The sequence below is a fragment of the Micromys minutus genome, assembly GCF_963924665.1.
Source record: "Micromys minutus genome assembly, chromosome: 19".
Lineage (NCBI taxonomy): Eukaryota > Metazoa > Chordata > Mammalia > Rodentia > Muridae > Micromys > Micromys minutus.
In genome coordinates this window covers 2,070,151-2,095,067 of record NC_137954.1, presented here as the reverse complement: position 1 = coordinate 2,095,067, position 24,917 = coordinate 2,070,151, and the positions used below count along the sequence as shown (strand labels likewise).

The window sequence follows — 24,917 nt, the reverse complement described above, 5'->3', positions numbered from 1 at the left end:
ACTGAGTCTTCCTGTGTGGGCCAAACTCAAACTCACAGTAGCCCCACCTCAACCTTCAAGGACTGATTAAAAGTGGGCATTGTTACACGGGCCCAATTAACTACTTCAAAAATTTTTTAATTAATTAAATATTTTAAAAATAGGAGTAAAAAGAGAAAGCTAATGGTGAATGCTAAAAAAAAAAGACTAGTGTTTGGTGAGTTATTTTAAATGTTTCTGTTCTAAAGGTCACATCGAATCACTATAAAAATATTAAACTTTTGATTCAGGATGAACTGGCAGAAATGATCCCTTTTGTCTTACAAGTGAGACCTGGACATAGTGGAGCTGTCAGAAGAACAGACTTAGAATTATGACCAAAGACTTGGGCACTGCTGGAAGACCAGAATTCAAAAGAATATTATTGTAACGCTCAAGAACTGTGTGGCCTACCAGATGTGACAATATGAAAAAGGGCAGAAATTTTATCAAATTTATAACAAAACCAGCTATTAATTATGATTCTTTCTAAAGCTATGGTAAAAATAGAAAATATATGTAAGTAGAACATAAAACAAACTTAAAATGATTAAAAACTTAAATTCTGAGTCATATTTTATGCACAAGAAATAAGTGATTGTTTTCTTCATTTTCATAAGTCAGTCAAAGCAGAATCCAGGGATGATCTGAAGATTTAGCCATTATACTGGCTGGTTTTGTGTCAACTTGACACAAGCTGGAGTTATCACAGAGAAAGGAGCTTCAGGTGAGGAAATGCCTCCATGAGATTCAGCTGTAAGGCATTTTCTCAACTAGTGATCAAGGAGGAAGGGCCCAGCCCATTAGGGGTGGAGCCATCCCTGGTCCAGCCCATTGTGGGTGGTGCCATCCCTGGGCTGGTAGACCTGGGTTCTATAAGAAAGCAGGCTGAGCAAGCCAGGGGAAGAAAGTCAGTAAGTAACGTCCCTCCATGGCCTCTGCATCAGCTCCTGCTTCCTGACCTGCTTGAGTTCCAGTCCTGACTTCCTTTGGTGATAAACAGCTTCTTGGTCATGAAGCTTTGTGCAGGAATAGAAACCCTGACTAAGACAGCCATCACACATTCAGAAATGAAAACATTAACACAATGTCATCTTCTGATCACTTAGGTGTCAGGATCGTTTGTCTTGCACGGTCACTATGGAAACAGTTATCAAGGTTTTTGAGACTGATGTATGTTTTCAATAATGGTGTCAGGACACTGAGTCATCCTTTGTTAACTTGAAGCCCACTGGTGAATGGCACTCATGAGAATGCCCAGAGATAACACAAGTACATGGGCTTAGATTCCCAGAACCAACCTCTGCACAGCTGGGTCAGAAAAGGGCTTTCACTGAGTATTTGCTGTGGTATTTTCTTTCATCTACAAGAGACAGACACGGGCTCCTGCTCTCACTGGGTCCACAGTCTGGTTGGCTTCCTTTTGAAGACTTGGAGCAGCATCAAAGCAACAAATTCGAGCTGTGCCAGAGATACTCTGCCATTTCAAAAGTCAAATGTATGGACCACATGCTAGGAAAGGCCTCCCCAGGTGACCACCACCTGTGTGACCTACAGAGTGAGGTCAAGGACAACTGGGGCAAGTTGTCTCAGAATAAAAAAGTAACCTGAGTGCTGGGACTATCGATCAGTGCTGGGACCTTTGGGTTCAACTCTCAGTATCACAGAAAGGAAAAAGACAGAGCTCAGCCTGTCCCCTGATGTAAGGGGTGCAGTGTGATGAACGTTGTGTGCTGTGTAAGGCACTCTAAGCAAGGGTTTGTGAGGCAGAGATCCTTTATTGCCACAGGAAGCAAGTGAACTCATCTCTTCAACAGTTTTAAGAATCACAAAAATGCAGAATTCACACAACAAAGAATAACACAGGCTTAGGGAGAAATGGTCCCTTGGGTTATATTGGCTGTAATACTGAGGTAAACAATTGACCTTGTTCAGTAGAAATATCTTAAACAAAATGAAAAAAAAAACACTAGTTATAACATCTGATTTATATATACCATTCAAATAAAAATATATATTTGCTTTAATGTATAGCAAGTTTAATACATTAGTGTTCACAAGATAAAAACTGTATTCTACTGAAAATTTGTGTGTGTGTGTGTATGTGTGTGTGTGCACGTATGTACACTCGCTCTTCTTCTTTATCTCTAAGCTTGGAAGTCAGGAAAGTATGCTCCTTAAGGAGACTTATTTCTAGATTTAAAAATGCAGGTTCTGGGTCCAGAAGAGACAAATATCGGCTGGAAGACTACTGCATCTTTTAAAACTCACATGTTAAAATCTACAAACTTGAACTGTAAGACATAGTTTTTGCTTTTTTTAAAAAAAAAGGACAAAATTTTTCAAAATAGATTATGGAACATAGGAAACAGTTCATGAAAGTACAGGGGTGCTATCCAGTGCTGTGGCTAATATTCAAACTGAACATTCTATTTAAACGGCATTGCACTAGCTCTACACACAGTGGACAGTGAGACCACAATATTCAACCTCACAGTAGCAACAGAGGCACTGGGTCCCTAAGAGACTTCTTCAGTGGGAAAGATTGCTATGGGCGGATAAAAACAGAGAAGAAAAAGCCTTGTAATGGTAGAAGAGATGTTTACTGGTGTTTCTACTGCAAACTCTTCTACAGATCGAATTGAGAAGTGATTACCTATGTGAAAGTGTTTAGAGCTTAAGGAGCAGACACCCCACCTAACATCTGACCAACAGGTTTCAGGATAACAAATTGGGAAGTCACATCCATGACAGCCTGATCTAAAAAAGAACTAAAAACAAGACACACACTCCATGCCTATTTACCCACATCATCGTCTTTCTCACATTCAGGGTTAACTTACTATGCCTTAATTTGTTTAACATATTCTGAAATATCAATGTTTAAGTCAAGGTTTTGACACATTAACCCATTTATTTCAAGTCCTCTGTCCAACCTTTGTTACATCTTGAGCAGCTGTCATAAGTACAGCCTACCTCATCTTGGGAATGTTACTCCAATTTTTAATTTGTGCATTGATTAAACCAATGAAAGTGACATTATTTAGTGACAACTACGTATTTCCTATTGATCAAAATCAATGTTATCAAGTATTAAGCACACAGTCTTCTCCTTGGTGTAAACTTAATATTTATCTTTCATCTTTCTCCAGTCACCTTGTCAATAACTACATTGCCCAGGCTTTCTTTCTATGACTGCAAAAGTTCTAAATGCTGACGAGTAACATTTATGGTAAATACACTTAAAGTAGACAACACAATTTCAAGTAAAATGAATCGCATCCACATCTATTAGACTACAAGGTATCAACACCTACATTTGCTTCTATAAATTACAGACACATTGTACATTCTTAAATAGAGAATGCCTAAGATATTGAGCCTTTCCACACAAGCAACGTACACAGGAAGGGAACTGCTCAGTGTCTGTTACGCTGCAATGCTACCTTGACGCCCTCTTCTGTGGTTGCTGCTTCGTCCTGGTGTCCACAGACTACTGTGTGAGTTCTTATGCTTTGGCTATGGTCTGTGAGCTGAATGAGGCAACACTGGTTATTAAGGCTTCATCTATGATGGACCATTATCCTCGAATCTGGTGCCACTTCCAGAGAACAGTAGGAGATTCTCAGCTATCTTGAGTCTTCAGGCTCTGTTTTAATAACTTTCTTTTCCAAGGTGAATGCAGAATGAGGATAGTCTTTTAAAATCCCAAGGTTCTCTGCACAAAACAAAACCAGAAAGAGTTTGGAATTTGAAATCAGTGGACTACAAAACTCAAGTTATTAAATCCCAAACTTCCTAGCAAACATTAACTATTCATAACTATGACATTACAGATAGAATTTAATTTATTGTTGAAAACATGGGTTCTGGTTGAACATGGACTCAGGGACGGGTCAACCTGGGCTCTGTGCAGAGTATCCAGCCAGTCAGGGCCACACAGCAAGAGCCCATTTCATGGAAAACAAACAAAAACCAGACCGACAGACAAATGAAAACAGAACAAGACCCACAGTTTTACTTAGGCCACACCATCTGCTCAGTATAAACTAATTGGGGTAGGTCACATGTCTGAGCTTTGTGTCCCTACCTAGAAAGTGGGGAGAATGTTGACTCAGAACAGGATGAGCCACAAGGGCACAAGATGTACACAACCTGAACCGACAGACCTTTCTGTGTTTATGTTACGTGCATTGTTCTTTTCCTGAATGAAGGCATTGGAGCCCTGCAGTGGTGAGCTGCCATGTGGGTGCTGGGAACTGAACCCAGGTCTTCTGGGAAAGGAGTCAGTGCTCTTAACTACAGAGTCATCTCTCCAGCCTCCTGACAGACCTCTCCAAAAATGCTTAGTTTACTGCATTAAGTATTTAGAATCAAACTGGTCACACAAATGTTAATAGCTAAAATATTTATCACTAAAGTGGGGCAGAAATACATTTTCAATTTTAAATATAAAACAATTTCCAAAAGTTCCTTTAGCATGGCATTCAGAATTGGGATAAGTGGGAATAAAGGTTACATTCATAAATAATGGTTCCATGGAGTTTTATGAATTGTTATTTCAACAATATATGCATTTTACATGTATTTTACATACATGAAAACATGGACATTACAACACACAACAAACACTATACACACGTGCAAAAATACACACACACACACACACACACACACACACCTTGAAAGGGCTGTAGAAAGGGAACGAACCAATGCTCCTAGCTTGAATGTAGGTGGTACAATATATGGAGGTGTTCTCTTTATACAAAAAGGGAATTTAAATTGCACTTAGGAGTAAGAACAGAGCCACAATACTTTAATTCTCACCAGTCATACAACTCATACTCTTGATTACAAAAACCTTGTGAGGTATCCACTGTACATCTGTGAGAAGCAGGGATTTCTTGATCAAGTAACCAGGCTCTGGCTGCATGGAAACTATGTTATTTCTACTCATATATTTAAAGAAAGTATTTCTCAAGGGACTGGCACTGTGAACTTATCCACCAGGTGAACTTATCCACCAGTGTCCAGGGCAGGCCCGTGTCCTGGAGGCTAACCTCTGGAAGAGCAGTCAGTGCTCTTAACAGCTGAGCCACCTCTACAGCCCTATCCTTCTTTAAAAAAGAAGTTGGGTGAGTAAAGAGGTGGGGGGCATGTGGGGAAGACTGTGGGAGGAGAGAAATATGATCAAAATATATTGTGTAAAACTCTCTCCAAAAAAAAAAAAACTAACTAACTAAAATGAAATCATAAAAAAAGCCAAAACTCTTCTGTAGGAATTACTTTGTTCTGTTCTATGTGAAATCACAGATTAACTAAACATCTGTGTAGCAGTAATACCAAGTATGTCTCCAGAGTGAGGTAATTATGACCAATGTGATTGCACGACTTCTTTTATATAAGGTCTTCAAGGCAATCTGGGTTTGTACAGACCACGTGAGTTTGTTTGTAAGAACTCTAAAGAAGAGGCTGCCTTTTCATGTTGCTTAAGTTATGACACCAATTTGCTATCATTTTAGGGTAAATCCATCCTCAACTTCTTTGGCAGACAGTGTGAAACAGTGGCCAAGTGGTCAAGGTAGAGAACATTATTCAGTCTTTTCAGCATCTGCTCCTAGAAGCATGAACAGAAAGACACAGACTCTCTGGATAAACTTCCCAGTAGATCCTCAATTGACCATCAGCTGTAAAGACAGGTTCCTCCCGACTTAACACACAAACCCAGTGAACTGTCCGATCTCAGCTTCCCCATCTATAAAACCAGTGACTGACCAAGCAATCCCTGAAGTTTCTCTTTTCTTCAAAGACTGAATGATACCAGCCTCTCCTCACTGGCGCTGGTGTCCACTATCTAACGCTGTCTGATTCGTTTTACTTGAGTACACAAATGTGTTTAGCACTTCACCCACCCATCAACCTTACCCTAAAATGCATCTATCTGCACAAAAAGTCAGGTCCTGGTACTCAAGGCTCTCTCAGCACGAGGACAGATGCACTGTCAGGAAAGGAAAGCCCGTCCAATTTAGCATTACCATTCAGCTTAAACTACAGGTAGAAATCCATGGCTAGCCAAACTGTCTTAACCTTTACAACTCTTCCTGTCATCCCTTACATTACAATTCTCAAAGAGGCTATGTAACATTGTGGCAGTCTGTAATTCCCAAGGGAAACTGACCAGCAGCAGGGTTCAATAGGGCCAGCAGTGGGTGAACAGAGCTGAGGGAATGCTGTTCGGGTTTTCTCTGGCCGAAGACTGCATTCTCACCTGATGGGTGGGACTTCGCCTCACTGGAGTAAAGCCTACTCAGCTCCCCATCCACCACAAAATGATGGGGCTGTCTGTTCTGCACACTGGGGATGCGGAGATTCAAAGGTCTTTCTCCTAATGAAAGGAAAGAAAGAAAGCAAAGTAACAGTTTAAACAGTTCCTGTGGCTTTTGTTGTTTAGTTTCTGTTTAATTTTGTAGATAAATGTTGCCAGAACACAACTTACTGAGAATTTAGAAGAGTAAAGAGGCTCTGCAACATTTATAATAGGCAGGAGACAACATTTAAGATAAAAACTCAGGAGGAAAATGGCACGTCATTAATGGTATATACAAACTCTTGGGGCATATACTAAAGAGGTAAGATGAACCAAACAAGAGATGGACATTTCTAGAAGCTCTCTAATACTGAGTTAATACAGCTCTCTGTAAGAGATTTTCCCTAATAACCATATACTAAGGCATGCCATTAACTAACCACACATTTAACAATAGAGAGGCAGACATACTTTGGGCCAATTACAGTTTTTCTTAAACATAATCCATGAAAAAATAATTAGTACAAATACTGTAAAATGCTTTGTACATTATTTTATCTGCCACAGCAAGTTTACTACCCCACAGCAAGTTACCCTGGTGTCATGACTTGATCATCATCAAATCGTTCATAATTGTCTTTGCTTATAAGTTAATTCTTAGCCACTAAGAAGGGTCAGAGAAGCTAAAGAAGACCGCAACTAAAACATTTCTGTCGAGTGTTAGAAAGGAAATCTTTGTTTTACTCTGGTGTTGTGATCAAAGGTGACATTTCATTTCATTGCTAGAGAATGCTTACTAAGGAGGTTTTCTCATTTTGATGGGGAAAAAAATCAACTATGCCAGTACATGTCAGATGGTATTAACATTCATAGCATATAAAGGAGTACAGAAATCAGTCACAAAACCCTCTAACCTCCCAATTAATAACTGAACTAAGGAAATGAAAGGAAATTCTGTGAGGAAAAAACATACATGCTCCCTGACTATCTGGAAAATGGCTCAATATCGTCAGCTGTCATGTAAATTCGAATTAAAAGTTCTGCCTCGATCCAGCTGGAGTGTCTAACACTGGGCAAGTGATTCCTGCTAACTGCTGGTGACAGTAAATGCTGAAAACCAATATGGGGGGAGGGGTCACAGAAAACCTAAAAACCACCCCCATGCAGCCCAGCTCTACCACGCCTGCATACATGCCTGCCCTGTTCTGGAAACCCTATGCAAACGTCTGCTGACCGCTGCACTCTTCAACAGCTAAAGTATCATCAGCCCAGAAGTCCACTAGGGGAAGAACAGGAAAGGGACATGAGGTACTGGTGCGCAGGGGAGTTTTCTTCAGCCAGAGAAAAGTGGAATGGCCACGCAGGAGCAGATGGAATGGAATCAGATTTTACAGTAAGTGAAGTAAGCCAAACTGAGAGACACACTCCACAGTTACTTCTGTATGTTGAACCTATATGCGTGCATGCATGAAACCAGAGAAGGGATGATAGGGATCTTAGGGGCGGGTGAAGGGAGAAAGGGTGAGATAGTACGTGTTACAAGAAAGGGGCTGTTGGAGGGAGGGTGGTACTGCATAAAATGACACATCAAAACGTTCACTCTGTATGAACTTAAATAATTTTTTTAAAAGATGGACTCTTACTTAGAAGAAGTTATTAACAATACTAAGCACTTGCTTGAAAGTAAATAGTACGTAAGACGTTATGGAGCTATTTCCCTTCGGTATTTCCTGATACTGAATCTGTGGGGCTGATTCACAGGTTTGCATGCCATTTCTCTGTACTTGAACCTAAGCTGTACATAAGCAAGGATGTGTTCAGCATGAAGGCAAGCCGGGCACATGGAAAACACTGCAGACAGTCGTTTCGATGGGTGGATGACAATGACTTGGGATGTCTTCATGCTGAAGACATGAGAAAAGCCAAAGAATCTTCTGAGTAGTAAAAACTCATGACTCAGCTTTCACACAGTCTTGTGTTGGGAAACAAATATACGTTTTAGACAAATTCATTTTTGAAATTTAAAGGAAGATGGTCAGATCGTTTTTGAAAAGGTGAATGTGTGCCTCAGTGGAAGGTTCTAGGTTCAATCCCAGGGCCACAAGGAAATGGTGTTCTCAGCAAAGAGGCACCTTTAATGGAATCTGTTTCTTTGTCTGTGTCTGGGAAAATGGGCTGACACGCACATCCCTGTCCTGACCAAGCCTCTATAAGACACATGTGCGGGCTACAACAGAGGAATAATAAAATTTAAGAGTTTTTAAAAATTAGAATACACAGGATGCACCATGAATACTTTCCTTTGAAAGGAGACTAGTGAAAATGGATTTTCACAGATGGAATCCCTTCAAAGCATCAAGCTTCAAGCCTCGTCCCTTTTCCCCATTTCTCTTTGAAAGGCACGAGGCTCTGAAGGCCAGTGCTACAGACACACCTTGTCCATCGGAACCGTCCGAAGGCAGGCCACCGTCAGGGCTCTGCTCTCCAGAGCTCTGCCTGTAGAGCCCAGCTGTGAGTCTCCGCTCCTGCTGCAGCCTCTCGTAGCCGGCCTGGGCACACAGGAGCTCCATCTGTTTCGCCATCCCCTTTTCAGCCTGCTGGTAAGTAAAGCAAAAACAAAAGCCGTAACTACAGCATTCTACATTTCCTAATGGCCTAGAGCTGCCAATCTGAAACACCAGCAAATGCATTTAGTATTTATTAAAACAAGCTAAGACTTCCTGTGGTATGATTGTCCCATATCTAAGAATAAATGTTTGTGTCGTGTAAGGTACCTGGTTTGTTCAAAGGGATTTTTTTTTTCAGTCCTATAGAGAGGGTTCTATGTAAACTCAAAGCCAATATAACCTTCACTTTGTTTCCCAAGGTACTGAGTCCTTTAAAGGATTTCCCTTCTTTCTAAAAAAAAAAAAATAATAAAAAATAAAGAAGAAGAAGAAGAAGGAAAAAGAGCCCAGAGCACCCGCAACATCTGCTGTCAACTGCTTTGAGCACAGGGTGAAATCCTGCCATTTTATTTTAGGATTTGGCGCTACCCAGATTCTGCTATGATGACAGCCTGCTTGGAGGAGAAAAGGTGTAAAATGCTTGTCTAGAAGAACAAGACAAACACACCTCCCACCAAAATTAAACAATGCAAATTATGCAGAGAGGCATCCCTGCCAGCAGGGACTCTGCCTCTGTCCTAGAGTGAAGGAGCATTTCCCAAGCAAGCATAGACAGACATGTTTAAAGCACAAGGCTGCTTGCTGTGTGTGACATATGAAGTCACCTCTGTGTGTGTTTCAGAAGTTCCTTCTCTATGTTCTGCTCTAAATTACTTACATGTGATATTCAAAGCACTGTACCTATGACATTTGCCAGTGAAATAATAGTCAAGATGCAGATATGATTCATTACCATGTTATATAAAAGTACTATAAGAATGTAACCAACTATAAAATTGGTTACAAAGGCCATGATTCACAAGTTAAAAAACCAATAGATGGAACACACAATGGATTTAAAAATAGGAGAAATGGCCTTAACTTTTCTAAACACAAACCAGATCAAAGGTAACAACAACAGCTTCATTTCAACCAGTTAACTGAGGATATCTCAGCCATCCCAGGAGGGAAACACAGCCTTCCTTATCTTTTCTCCAGTAGCAGGGTTAGGCAATACTGAACGGGCTTGCAAACAGGTCTATAGTTCTGTCTCAAAGGGACATTCACACACGGACTTTGGAAATGGACACTTCTGAGCACATACAATAGTTAAAATTTTACTAAGATTTGGTGATAGGAGGAAGGCTACTGCAGCACACAGTACTGACTGCATGAGCCTGGGAAACCAAGTCCAAACCCCAGCACCCACAGGGAGAGCTGAGCCAAGAGGGGAGGCGCTCCTCCAGCAGTGGGGAGGCAGATGCAGGTGGGTCCCTGGGGCTCTGCACCCAGCTAGCAGAACAAACAAGAACAAGGTCAATGAGAGCCCTGTCTTAAAAAAATCAAGGTGGGTGGATGCTGAGGACTGACACCCAGGCTTTTGTCTGGCCTCTATAAACAGGTACACATGTGTGTGCTCATACCTGCACCCGTGTGCACCCAAAGCCCCACACTAATTTAACAATTCTTTAGTAATGCTTTAAGTAGGGTAAGAGTTGCAATGTTGACAATGTTATTGAGATCTTGTGCTATTTTACCTAAGAGTTGTACCAAAATGGCTGTTTCCCGTGATTCTCAAAGAACCTGTCACTTCTACAGAACTACAGAGAATAAGTAACATCTTAACAGATTTTGTTCATGAACCAAATGAAACCAAGATGTTCCTGCAGTCTCACGGATACAGCCGAGGACAACACCAGAAACAAACTCAGTCCTCACAAGCCTCAGGAGGAAGCTAGCTGAAGCACCCATCTACCCCAACCTGCAGCGAGTCCAGGGACGGTCACCGTGGGTGGGTGCGTTACCTGGGAGCCGAGACCTGCAAGCTCTTCGCTCTTGGCTCGGGCCTGCTGAAACAGTGTGGGTACAGATTCCTGGAAGTCCGGAAATCCATCCTGTGAGGCAGATCATAAGGCCTGGATATTCAGACTTTGTTCCCACACAAAGCAAAAACAACACTCTGCCCTGAGTGGTAAATAAGCTGGGACCTTAATGTCGAATACTGCATTTCAATCTGTTAAGCCACCAAGAGTGGCAATTGGAACCCACCACACACTCACCCCACCCCACCTGCTCTCCAGTTCACCTGCTCCACCCCCACCTGCTCACCAGTTCACCTACTCCACCCCCACCTGCTCACCAGTTCACCCGCTCCACACTCACCTGCTCCACACTCACCCACTCCCAGATCTCACCTGTTCACCAGTTCACCTGCTCCACCCCCACCTGCTCACCAGTTCACCTGCTCACCAGTTCACCTGCTCACCAGTTCACCTGCTCTACCCCCACCTGCTCACCAGTTCACCTGCTCCACACTCACCTGCTCACCAGTTCACCAGCTCCACCCCCACCTGCTCACCAGTTCACCTGCTCCACACTCACCCGCTCCCAGTTCACCTGCTCCACCCCCACCTGCTCACCAGTTCACCTGCTCCACACTCACCCGCTCCCAGATCTCACCTGTTCACCAGTGCAACCTGCTCTCAAGCTCAGCCCCTCCCATGCTGACCTGCTCGCACACCAGAGCCATCTCATGCTTCCGGTTTTATGAGAAGCATTTTCGTGAAAAGCACATTTTTCTATAGTTTTGACTATCCAGTACAAAACCCATCAAGAGGCAGAATGAACCTTCCACCGGGAATCCACCTTTGCTGTCTTCTAACGTTGTTGCAGTGGTCCTCAACCTTCCTGACGCTGCCACCCTTTAGGGCAGCTCCTCATGATGTGGTGACCCCCAACCACACAGTTATATTGTTGATACTTCACAACTGTAATTCTGCTACAGTTACAAATCCTAGAAAGTATGTGACATGCAGGATATCTGATGTGTGACTCCCAAAGGGCTCCTGACCCACAGGCTAAGAACCAGTGGCTAAAGGCCTCACGTGGATGATTTATGTGCGTCATCCAGTGTGACTTTCCCTGGGGGACTGGGAACTGCTGGGTTTTTTTAAATATTTTTTTAATTATCTTTGTTTTGACATACAAATATTAATATATTACAGTCTCCCATTATGGTCTTTACATGCCACACTTCCAAATAGTTTACCAAATCAATACATAAGCTTGTGTATTACCCCTCTGGTTTATATATGACAGTTGTATACGCTTATCTAATGCCACAGTTTGTACTGCTCTAAAGTCCAGAAGGGAGTTTGATTTAGAAATTCAGTGAATAGCCATACTGTCACCCAACTTGAATTTCCAGGACTGCCTGCCCATGAGTCCCCACTGTCAGGATGGGCCTACAATGACCCACAATACCTGTCCTCCCAAGCTAGCCTCAGGGGGAGGGGAAAGACGAGTCTTTCTGAGCTGCTGAGAGGACCGACTGGGAAGAGATGACGAGACCGTGGCTTTAGCATGTGACAGCTGCGTAGTGAGAACAGTAACATGCGATACCCATGGAACACAAGATGTGTGGGGGCCATTCTATGCCTGAGCAACCGGTCAGACATATCAGCTCACTTCATGTGCATCTAGGGGAGCCTACCCACCATTAATTTTCAGTTCCTTCTTAACTGCCGGTTTGCTGTCAGATAAAAGGCTGCTACATATACAGCTACAGGCAACCATGATGGCTTCGGTAAGGAAGCCTGGAAGAAGGTCACAAGGGTCTCTGTACAGAAACCTCATTACCAGTGCGGCTTTCCCTTTGTAGGGTACTCGACATGCTTTCAACACAAGGTTGTCAATTAAAAAACAAAACAAAAAGACTATTACAGTAACCTAGTAGAAAAAATGTGGTGATATAATAAAGTGCTTTATTTCATTAGAGATATAAAATACTTGCTTGAAACAGTCTCCCATTTTGGTCTTTACATGCCAAGCTTTCAAATATTCAATCTACTGAATCAATTTCCTAAATAACATCTAATTATCCCCTTTTAATGATAAATTTTACAGTTTTGAGATGCTCTCATCTTATAGCCCAGGCTGGTCCAGGTTGTAGCTCAGGTTGGTCCTGAACTCCCAACCCTTCTGCCTTGGATCCTGAGGGCTGGGATTAAAGGCACCACAACCACAATGAGCTGAGTATCTGCTGTTTGAAACAACATGGTTGGCAGTAAAATGACTCTGACACTGTGAGGCAGCTTTGTGTTGGGTACGAAGATGTCCAACTGCACTCTGGGTCCTGAAGATGCTTGCCTTTCTAGCTCCTACACCACTGCATAGGAATGCATAGACTGTGAAGTATAGACAGTAGGTGACCTAGAGTCAACTTTATGTAGGAGCATGCAAGGATACCATCCTCTTGGTTATTCCAGTTTTCTTCTGAGAGCTTCCTGACTCCTAAACTCCAGCCTCCACTAGAGCCAACCTTCCTTCACTCGCAGACGAGCAGACTTGGATCAGCATAGAAGACACCCCAGCAGCAGCCTGCTGGCTTTCAGAAGCCCAGACTGTACTGGTTCCTATTTCAAAGGCATCTTCTACTTAACCTCACAAACGATGCTCATTTCTCTGTCCAACAGCTACAAATATCAGCTCCAAGCCTAAGCTCAATGCATACAGCCCTAATGTGATACTTCTGAGACTTGACTATGAATAATTAGCTATTTTTCACCAAAACTGACTACAACTTTGTAATTTGTGCTGGGTTTGAAGTGTAGTCCTGTTGCTTATGCTGGGATGTGGAACATACCATTTCTGTCCCTGGGTAAGTACTGTCACATCTGTAAGAGGCCACTATAGCAGTCACGAGGCTAATTTATACAATCATTTTTAGGGAAACAAAAGCATCCAAAGAAAATACTTAACTTCAGTGCTTGGTGCATATGAATCACCCACAAAAAATACGTCTCCCATGTAGAATGTTCAGCCCCAAAGCCACCAGGTTTAATTAACATAAAACATCCCAGCATAGGTGATTTACCCATTCCTTTGTTATACAGAGGGAAAAACATGTTTTAGAGATAATACAGCTCTCCAAGGATGAGTGAGGGGCTATGTACTTAAAACTCTAACCAGCCAACCAGAAAATGCTGGGTATACTGGTAGGGGATGTTCTGCTGAAAAGCACAGTGAGAATCTGGATGCTCTTGGGGATACAGCAGCAGCTAGGAAAGGCATGGTGCTGCGCCCTGAAAAGTAATCCACAGAGACCCCCGGAACACTGGGAAGGAGAGTGGGAGGGGAAAAGGGGGGGGGAGATAGGGACAGGGAGGGGAAGGGAGAGACTATGAAGCTGAAAGGAAAGAAATTCTTCAGACAAAGAGAGCAGTTTAGATAAAGGCCTGAGGACAAAACTAATGGGCTGTACACAAGGTTTATCAGAGTTACAGTAAGGGGTACCTTAAGGAGGAGTCCAGAGAAGCTAGACTGGCAGGGCCAGATTCTGTGGGGCCTTGTCCGAAATGCTAAATCTAAATCTTAAACAAAGTAAATATTCCCTTTATTTAAATGGTAAAGAGAAGCCATTAATGCTCTCAGAGAGGACTGCCAGGCCAGATTTTAGAAAGGCTACACAGGACACCTAATCTGGGGAAGATGGAGAACAGCAGCCTAGAGCTTTGTTGGGGATACTCACTACAATAAAGGTTACAGGGACACTTTACAAGGGGAAATAGAAAATGGATTGATGCAGGAAGACATCTTTTTCTAAGGGCTTGTACTGGCTGGTTTTGTGTCAACTTGACACAAGCTGGAGTTATCACAGAGAAAGGAGCCTCAGTTGAAGAAATGCTTCCATGAGATCCAGCTGTAAGGCATTTTCTCAACTAGTGATCAAGGGGGGAGGGCACAGCCCACTGTGGGTGGTGCCATCCCAGGGCTGGTAGACCTGGGTTCTATAAGAAAGCAGGCTGAGCAAGCCAGGGGAAGCAAGCCAATAAGAAACATCCCTCCATGGCCTCTGCATCAGCTCCTGCTTCCTGACCTGCTTGGGTTCCAGTCCTGACTTCCTCTGGTGATGAACAGCAATGTGGAAGTGTAAACTGAATAAACTCTTTCCTCCCCAACTTGCTTCTTGGTCACAATGTTTGTGCAGGAATAGAAACTCTGACTAAGACAGGTCTGCCATGACTTCCCTGTACCTAAACCATAAAAACAGTGTAGAGACTTTAGACGAAAGAGTGAAGTCAGGCTGGAGACTTACAGTGGCCATCGATTCAACAGTATGTTGTGGGTGGAGCTGCTGACGGGGGAGCCCCAGGTGCTCTAATATCTTAAATACTATTTGAAGAGGCTTATGAAGGAGTCCAGGGATAGCAAGTCTTCCTGTGTTGAACCAGATGTGTTGTGGTCTCAGCAAGTGAACCGAATTGTTTACAGCATTCCCAGTTTGTCCGTGGAGACTGCATCACGGGCTTTGCCGGCCCAGGGGAGACTTGTGGGTATTAAATGAACTATGCAGATGGCAAATCTTGTCATGAGTGCCTCCGTGGTCAGCTCTGTTCAGCCACGAGAATGCTGTGGAGCTGGGGAGGGACTTCAAACTGGACATGAAAGCTTGCTGGAAAATGGGACGTTACTGCTTCACTGTTTATAACAAGAAACAGGGTGTCTGGCTTATCCAACAGAGCAATAACAGGGAGGACGCCTCCAAGATACTGTACATTGGCAGAGGAATGGCTTGGTCGTTACTGTGCTTGGCACGAGGCTTACTTTGCGTCTCTGTAGGCTTTTTTCTAGGCACCAGCTGTACCATGCTATGAACAATTTATCTCCTTGTCACACTGATGGATGCTACCATTAATCACCGCATTCCCTTGGTGGTGAAACTCTGGCTCTCAACAATGAGGAAATAAGATACACGTCTGGAGGCTGTTTGTGACCTAATTACTCTCACCCCTTGGTCTCCTCTCTTTCCCACCAAGCACCAGAAAGCTGTTCTAAAGTTGCTGCCCAGTTGTCTTGGAGTGATGCGTGGAGGCAGATGTTCTTAACCCCACGTGTGCTTTTCCCCTTTCTCTATTCACGCTTTCTGTATGAATAGAAGATTGTACTGTTTCTGCTTTTCTCATCCAGAGAGAAGAGCCTACTTCGGACTCCACCAGCTTTTCTTTCACGAGCTTAGTCACCGTGTAGGTGGATATTCTGACCTGCCTCCCGCTCCCCACTGCCCCAGAGCAGCCGGTTGGCAGATGTTTCCTCTTTCTTGTTCAAACCCAGTTCTTGGACTTTCTGGTCTCTTAACGAATTCATTTGTTCCATCCAGCCATGTCCAAACTCTACTCCACAGGGACAGAGCTGTCACCTCATGTCTGTCCCTTTCCTAGCAGTTCTGGCAGATGAAGAAACTAAGAAGAAAAAGACACAGCACACTGTCTATCCACAGTCAGTGGCCTTCAGCAGTCTCTTCTCTGGGAAGCTCCTTACAATGCTGCCGTTACTGGAGAAAATGAGTTTGTTCTTAAACCAAAGGTTACCAGTGGACTCTCCGTTTAACCAGTATTTTAAACCTTTAAGCAAGAACAAGAGAGCCGGGAATTCCAGCTCTCAACTTTTGATGCTCATGATGGGGAGTCAAGCAGTCTGACCCTGTCACAGGAGCGTACAAATGATCACACTAACTTCTGTGGATATCTATCCAATGTTTTCTTTATACTCACCCTAAACAGGAAGCTCGCTTTCATACTATATATTTTATAGTTACCACTTTACCACTCAAAGGCAGTTATCCTTAGATTGGAAAATAGTAACCACACTGCCTCCACAAGAGACCGTCGGTCCTGCACACCCCTTCTCCTTCATAGCCACAGGGCGGAAAGAAGGTTCTGAGTCCGACAGAACTGCTCTGTGCAGGTGAGGTGTTTTGTGAACGCTCATTAGCACCCAGAATGATACCATTTGGAGCTCAGATGTAAGACATGGGCTGGAAACTCTGGTTTTGCCATTGGATAGCAACATGGCAACACTGGGTCTTCCTGCCTGTGGAAGGGACATCGTAAGGCATACACAAGAAGGCTTGTGACAAGTGTCTAGTGAGGGTATCGCATAATAGCATGATTTACAAAATCATTATTGTCACGACTGTCCCACAGCTACAATTTTTACTAGGCTCCTAGTAAAAGATAAGAATTAAAATACACAGTACGTTCTTGGTTTAGCTAGAGGTGGGTTTTCTGCAGCTGTTAACTCTGCAGAAGTGTTACCAAGCCTGACTCACTGTCCCACAGGGGTTGGAGTGGGGCTTTCCCCAGACCTATCCACTTCCACGTGCTCACCCAAGCAGGGTCTCTGTGAGGGTCTTATTTTCTTCAGAAATTGAAGAAATGATATTCAAAACCTCTACATAATTTAATATCTAACATACCTTGTAAGGTGGTATATCATTGAAGAACAAAAGATACATATTTTTATATAGTCTGTGTGGATGCTTTTTAAAAAATCTTGTTACAGCCGTTAAAGGAAAACAACATTGTCTCAGGGAAGAAAAAGTCAGTACTTGAGATTCATGGCACCCAACCCTTACAATGTGGATCTGGGAGATAGGCCTTCAGCCACGGGAAAAGATCAGACCGCCCTTGGACATGGCACTGTTTTACTAGTACACCCTCACACACTGACAAGAGCACACAAAACCGTTTCCTCATTGGACTGGACATCATATTTTGTTGTTGTTCACGGCAAAGATACCCAGTCAAACATGGGGACAAGTGAGCAGCTTGGTCTGTGTGCTTGCTGACAGCTGGGACAGATTCTGAAGCAAGGGCGAGAAGTAGTCCTTGGATTAATTTCGGCCTAAGCAACTGGGAATCTGTCCTACAACTATTTTATGTTACTATCTTCAAATAAGGAATATACTGAGCAGCACAAAAACGTTTATTAAAGCTAGACAAATACTTTTTTTTCTAAACATGATTAGTATTTTGTTACATCTGTCTTGCCTGAATGTCAGTTTACCTCTACGATGTCACCCTGAAGACTCCTGGCATTCCTACCTTTAAAACCCAGCTCAACTGAAACCTCCCAGGGTGACCGTACTGAACCTTCGCATGCTCTCAAGCCACAGTTGCCTCATGGAAGTCACTAATCTTGACGGCAAGTGCTTCAGGGGGCAGACCCCATGACAGCCAGCACCACCCATCCCAGCATCGGCTTCTGGAAGCACGTGGACAGCCCAACACCTAAACATACTCAGAACACAGAACAGACCCAGCTAGGACGACTCCAGACTTACAGACTAGCACACTGAGTGACAGCCACTATCCACAAGGGAACACTTTGAAGAGATTGCTGGTGATGCCCAAGTACTTTTACAAATCTAAGCAAAACCAAAACTGTAAAGACAACAATAGAGTGTGAATTAGTGTCCTAAATTCAAGGTAAGGATTGCATTTACTTCTAGGAACAAGCTAGGAATCTACTATGTACATAGGTCTAAGGACACTTGAGACAGTCAGTCGCTGGCTTTATTAGGAAGGGCTGGGACTTTTACAGGGAAAGACAACTGTGTTTGCTTTAATTCTAAATTGAAACTATCCAACTACTCAAGTGGCCTTGTGACCCTAATAAAATGATGAGCCAACCATATTGAACTGCTTCTCTTCAGGGATATAGCTCAGGGAATTGAAATTTCACAGCTAATGTAATAACTCGAGTTCCTAATGATAAACTCAAATTGCTGCAGAAAGAAGTTGCCCAAGTTTCAGCTCAGGGCCACTGAAAGTTTCAAAAAGAGATTCATCTCCCAAAAAGCAATAAAGGCAGCTCCAACCAGCCATGGCCACATGTTTTAGTGTGGAACTGTAGGTCTTACATGTAGAACAGAGCAAGCCATGACTCATTGTGTGGCAGGAGGTAAGGGTAAGGGCCCTGTTCTTCTCTAGCAGGGTAGACTGTTTATAAATTAAACCCAAACATTAAAGAACAAGCTGGACAAAAGCCAGAGTGTGATTTGGGGTACGCAAGCCCCGCCCTACCCCATAAGCTCTGGCCACCTTGCTTTGGCTTGCGTATGGTGGTGTATGCTGGGAACACTGAGCTCATCAATACCAGCCAAAACAGGAGGGACAGAAAAGTTATATAGCGAAGACCTGAAGACAGCCAGGGCGACTGTGAGGGTCTCGGGTACCTCCCACGCAAGGGAGATGGAAAGCCACTGGGATTAGAGCAAGAAACACGCGAGTTTTACAAGATAATTCTGGCTTAGTACCAAGGAAGGACAGCCACGCAGACATTAAAGAATGATAATGTGACGGTGGCTAGCCAGTGTGGTCAGCATGGCTGACCTGCTAGAACCTGACATTAAATGACGGGGTAGGCCAGAGTGTCCGAGTTCATGCCACACTTGGGGGAGGAAGAGGGGGGGCCTGTGATTATAGCTTCCATTCTGCTGTATACTAACTTAGGAAAGATACGCAACCCAAACTGAGAAAGGGTAGTTCTGAAACCATCTGTACCTCAAGAACCCTAAGAGATGCATGTTTTCTTGTCCAGTTTCTATCTTACCACTCCCAAGTTAAAATTGCAAGAATGGTCTCAACCAGAGTCCCTTGGGAAAGGTTTCAGGTACAGTAATGTTTCCACAATTGTAGCTACTGAGCTGTTGGTTCCCAAGCATAATACAGAGCCCAAAAAGTCAGCCCCTGAGGGATCTGATAGCCAATGACAGGAGAGGAAAGAGCTGTTTGACCAATGAGGATTTTCCCGTCTATAAGATGCTCATTTGTAAATTAATAAATTAATCTGTAAATTAACTTGTAATATTTGTGATTTGCAAATTAATAAATTACTTTGTAAATTGATAAACTAGGTATCAGTGTAGTCAATACAGTTTCCTTTTAAGAATCTCCTGGGGAAGACACCCAAGGGATGGCTCAGTGATTAAGTGCACTGGCTCCTCTTCTAGAGGACATGGGTTCAATTCCTAGTATTGACAAAGTAGCTCACAACCGGGTCCATCTCCAGCTCTAGGGGGTCCATCACCCTCTTCTGGTCCACAAGGGCACTGCACACATATGGTACCAGACATAGATGCAGGCAAAACACCCACACACGTAAAATAACATTAATAAAATCTCCAAAACATTTTTAAAAAATCTCCTTGGTTTGCTCACTGAGATTACTACAAGTACTTCAGAATAACAAATTCTATATTGCTTTTAAGATGTAAGAAAAATTTTTTGCTGAATTATAGGGCCATTCTTTTGTGCCTGAACTAGGAAATTTTAACATTATTTTGGTGATCTTATGATAAATAAAGCATAACTTATTAGCACAGCAATATCTTATATGTATCCATACCTCTATTTTAATTCTCTTCGGGGATAATTCGTCTCTCTCACCACATTTTAACCTAAAGGGGAGGGAGAAAGGAAAAGCTTGAGAAGATAGCAACTTTATTACTCAATGATTTCATTCTGCAACATTCCCTACGAATATGTAATTATGACACCATAGAAAAGTGCTTTAAGTAACCATTTGCAAAATGGAAGAGACTGACCTCACTTTTAAGCTAATACTAAGGAATATGTGCACGACATTGCATGTTGTAGAAAGCCTTTGACCGAGAATTTGGCCAGAGCAAGTGCTATTTCCCAACAATCTAATGGCCACAAAGCATCGAGAGACGTCTGCCTAGAGTTCAGTGGGAGCCATTTAAAACAATAAGAACAGTCATTTGAAATTAATGCATAAGACTGTATGGAATGAGAAGGCTGCGCCTGCCTCCCAACACCACAGACGCTCTTACCTGACTTGGATGGAAGTCTTCCTTCTGGGAACTACCACAGAGTTATTAACCTACTTATAGCATGGCACCATTCTCTGAGGCACTACCCTGATATATATAAATAGTTGTATATGTGTATGCAAACATATATATGTACGTATGTATGTAAATATTCTTTCCAACTGAACTGTGAGAAGTCAGTCTAACTTATGTATCAGTGTAAAGACATGAAAATCTACACTGCGGCAGGAAGTCTACAGGTCTGCAGACTGTGACTTTCAAAGGAGGAGGTACAGGAAGATTAAGCAGAAACAAAGAAATCGCTGTTAAGGTCAGACGCTCCAGTGCTCCAGTGGCCACTGAGTAGTGGGCTGCCGTGGACAAACTACATACAGTTTACTTATTTCAGAGCCCAGATTCTGGGATGTCTTCTTCAAGAACACATAATAAATGTCTGAGCAGGCAGATTTAGCAACTGATTTCAACATCTATTTAAATAGCAAATGGTACCGTTGGTACAAAACTTTTGTTTTTAAATTCCAGTTTAAAATCATTTAATTAAAAAGATGTCTTTGAAACAATGTTCAGAAGGGTCTACAGGAGTCATAGTCTTACTTTCACAGGAACATCTACAGTCTATCTCTGAGCAATGCTTCAAACTGCCTCTACCACCGTGCTCAGCTCCTGCCTTACCTGGTGGTCCTGTAAGTGTACTTGTAGGTAACTTCCCGGGAGACCTGCCTGGCCAGGGCAAAAAGCTCATCTCTTCTCGTCAGCAGAGCGTTGTCCTTCACACACAACTGAGCCGCTGCCTCATTAACAGTAAGCTAAACACACGGAAGAAAAGTTTTCAGAAGTATAAGGATCTCTTTCATTAGCTAATAGGAAAGTTCACATCTTTACAGGAAGAAACAATGTGTAAACCCCCCTTGTGCTGTTTCAGCTTTCAGAAGGGATGTCTGGCTTTCAGTCTTCTACAGCCAATAAATACTTATTCTGTATTTCTGACTAGGTAGGAGACTTTATGAATGATAAATATTCTTCATCTCATTTCTCTTATGAAAAGAAAAAAAAACCCAAAATTGACTTTTGAAATGGTAACCATCTTTTTTTAGCTAACCCTGAACATACACAGCCTGGCAGTGTTTCTCACACGTACTGACACAAGCTCATCGGATCACTGGAAAAGCAACTTCTCAGATTTGTTAAAATATTGCCGATATTGCTGCTGGCTGACCAAACACCTATACTAAAGCTTAAATTAGCAAGTACTATGGTAAACATGAAAATTCTAACCTGCTAACATGCCCGTGTGTCCCCCACAGCTGCATCCTGCAGATGCAGGGGTCAGATGGCAGATAAGCTACACTTCTTCTAGAAAGTAAGAAATGTCCTCCGTCAGTGTGGGTCATGGAAGGAAGAAGGGCTTGGTGTTAGCAGACCTGGGACTAACTCTGTTCACTCCTGGCTGTGACTCTGGACACACAGAGATGTCTCTAGGCCTCGCTGAGTTCCACTACACCTGGTATAGAGCTGCTGTTGGTGTTCAGCTCCTGTTTCATCTTATCAAAACATGTAGTCATTCGCCTTTTCTCTCTTCCCAGGCACCTCACCTTCATTGCTAAGGACTTATTTCTTTACACTAAGAGCTCTCAACCCTTGTTCATCTACATAATTCTGTATCTTTTATTTTTGCCAAATTTAATGACAGAAACTTGGCTTATTCACATCAGTACCTGATATAGGGTCCATACATAATAAATACTGTTGACTGATTTTAAAGTCCTCTGTAATACTGTTTTTGTCATACATGTAAAGTGTTATTTCAGTTAAGAGCAATACATAATTCAAGCCAACCTCACCTAGATAACCCCAGTTCAAGTACTACAAGCAGAAAAGGACATTCATAAATGTACTCGCTTGCCTGCAAATCTAATTATGTGGCATGTGCTCCAACAAATGGATTGTTAGATCATAGAACACACTCAATTTTAATAAGATTTTTAAGGATTAATTTTTATTTATATATGTCTGTCTTGATGGATGTTACATGTTTGCAGACATCCAAGAGGTCAGAAGAGGGTATAAAGTCTCCTAAAGTCTCCACAGGCAGTTGAACGCTGCCTGACGTGGGTGCTGGGAACTAAACTCAAGTGCTCCACAAGAGTAGCAAGACAGTTTCAACTACTGAGCCATATTGCCAGCACTTACTAACTTTTTAGGACCCACCACCATTTTCCTTTAGATAAGCTATTCCAATACCACAAACACCAGGAAAAAACCTGGTGATTCTTAGAATCATTTCCAGTATTGCTTTCTATCTTTTAAAATGCTTTACCTACTTCATATACATAGAAGGCTTGGTTTTCATTTATTTGATCAGAGAATAAATGAACTGGTGATGGCTAATCTCAACTGTCAATGAGATGAGATCTGGGAAATAGGCCTTGGGGCATGCCTGTAAAGGATTATCTTTGCTAAGCTAGTTGGGGTTAAAAGGAGCATTCAACTGTGGGCGGCACCATTCCCTGGGCTGAGATAGAGGATGCCCAAAAAGAAGAAAGTGAACTGGCCCTAAGCATTCCTTGCTTTGTTCTACAGAACTGTGAATACAATGTGACCTGATGCTATGAGCCTGGCTCCTCACCATGATGAACTATGAGCCCAGATACACTCTTCCTTCCTTAAGCTGCTTTTGTCAGGATATTTTAAGAACAGAAAAATCAAGACTCAAGCCAAACCAAACCAACCAAAACCAAAACAAACAAACAAAAGTTGACTAAAACAAACAGAGAGATGATGGCAGGGACATTACCAGAAATGCTTAATGAGTCAGAAAAAGAGGAAAAGATGGCTATGCCCAAAGAGCAAGTCAGTTAAAGATGGCGTGTCCAAATTGGTCACAGAATCACAAGGCTAAAAGTGTGTGAAAGGACCAAGAGGCATGGAGGAGCCCTACGTCTCTACCATCCACAAAACTCCAAGCACGAGCTTTAGAAACTCGTGCATTACCAGGGGCATCACAGAACATTACCTTTCCTGAACCTCAGAGCCATGTGGAAGAGAGAAGACAGGTCTCTCCATCCTCACTCATTCTTCCAGCCCTACTTCACTCACACTTGCCCTTGTTTGTGCATCCTGTTAAATTGTAGAATTAAATCCAGATATCTGCCTTTGGAAGCCACGTCCTTCCAAGGGCGTCTCAACCTTTTAAGACATGTGAGATCAGTCAAGGAAATCAGACATGAGAAACCAGGCCAAAGAGATGGTCCAGTAGGCAAAGGAGCGTGACACCAGGCCTTCTTAACTAAGTCCTTTCTCCGGGACCAGCCTGGGAGAGAACCAGTCACCATGGAACTCAGTAAGGAATCATTAGAAAGAAACAACTGAGGTAGGGGAGATTCACTCATGTTTAGAAGCAAATGAAATTCTAAATAACCCATGAGACAGTAATCATAAAATAAAAAAATAAAATATCAAAACTTTAATAATAATGAATCCACGCACAGTGAAAAGGCAAAAGCTACAACTGCTTGAATCAAAAATATAAGAATAATGGGACCCAATTTAATGTAGACGAGACCACAGACACAACATTGTAGCTAAAGACAACCGCAGACACTACATACAAAAGCATGACTGTTTCAATAGTTTATTCACACACACACACACACACACACACACACACACACACACACACACACACACAACAGGAGGCAGTTCTGGCGGTTTGAATAAGAACAGTCCCCACAGACTCGTTTGACTGCTTGGCCCATAGGGAGTGACACTATTTGGAGGTGTGGCCTTGCTGGAGTAGCTAAGACCTAAATGGAGGAAGTGTGTCACTGCTGGGTTGGGCTTTGAGGTTCCATGTGCTCAACTTAGGCCTAGTGTGGCACACACTTGCCTGCAGATCAAAATGTAGAACTCTCGGCTCCTTGTCCAGTGCCATGTCTGCCTGCAGGCTGCCATACTTCTCCCCATGATAATGGGCTAAACCTCTGAACTAAAAGCCAGCCCCAATTAAATGCTGTGGTAATAGTCTCTTCACAGCAATAGAAACTGTAAGACAGACACAGCCCACTGACCCTTGTTTGTGGTTCTCAGAGAAAAAATGTTGTCAAGTTTCTGGGCAAATGTAATAGGTGGGTAAAAGGCCAAATAGACTAGGTTAACTCACAAAATCTATAAATAACTTGTGCTAGTATTCGAAGATAAATGAAATTAATGTGTTTAGAAAAGTGTAAACTTACTAAGTGACTCAAGAAGACACAGACCACCTTAAAAATGCTACGATTATTTCTTAAAGTCAGCCTAGGAAAACCTAACA

The 24,917-nt window shown here is 42.7% G+C and overlaps 1 protein-coding gene across 2 annotated transcripts in view; it reads right to left on the bottom strand.

Annotated features, from left to right (window-relative positions):
* Nucleotides 1-2,048: 2,048 nt before the first annotated feature.
* NAB1 (NGFI-A binding protein 1) overlaps nt 2,049-24,917 on the bottom strand; it is a 37,163-nt gene continuing 14,294 nt past the window's right edge. Inside the window, exons 3-8 of one of the 2 annotated variants that reach the window (XM_080933432.1) lie at nt 21,281-21,414; nt 20,161-20,212; nt 10,776-10,865; nt 8,760-8,922; nt 6,287-6,403; nt 2,049-3,736 (exon numbers count right to left, since the gene is read on the bottom strand). In XM_080933432.1, coding sequence (XP_080789558.1) covers nt 3,648-3,736; nt 6,287-6,403; nt 8,760-8,922; nt 10,776-10,865; nt 20,161-20,212; nt 21,281-21,414 — 645 coding nt within the window. In that variant the 3' untranslated portion in view covers nt 2,049-3,647. The remainder of the gene's footprint in view (nt 3,737-6,286; nt 6,404-8,759; nt 8,923-10,775; nt 10,866-20,160; nt 20,213-21,280; nt 21,415-24,917) is intronic. The other variant, XM_080933431.1, reaches the window with a different exon arrangement.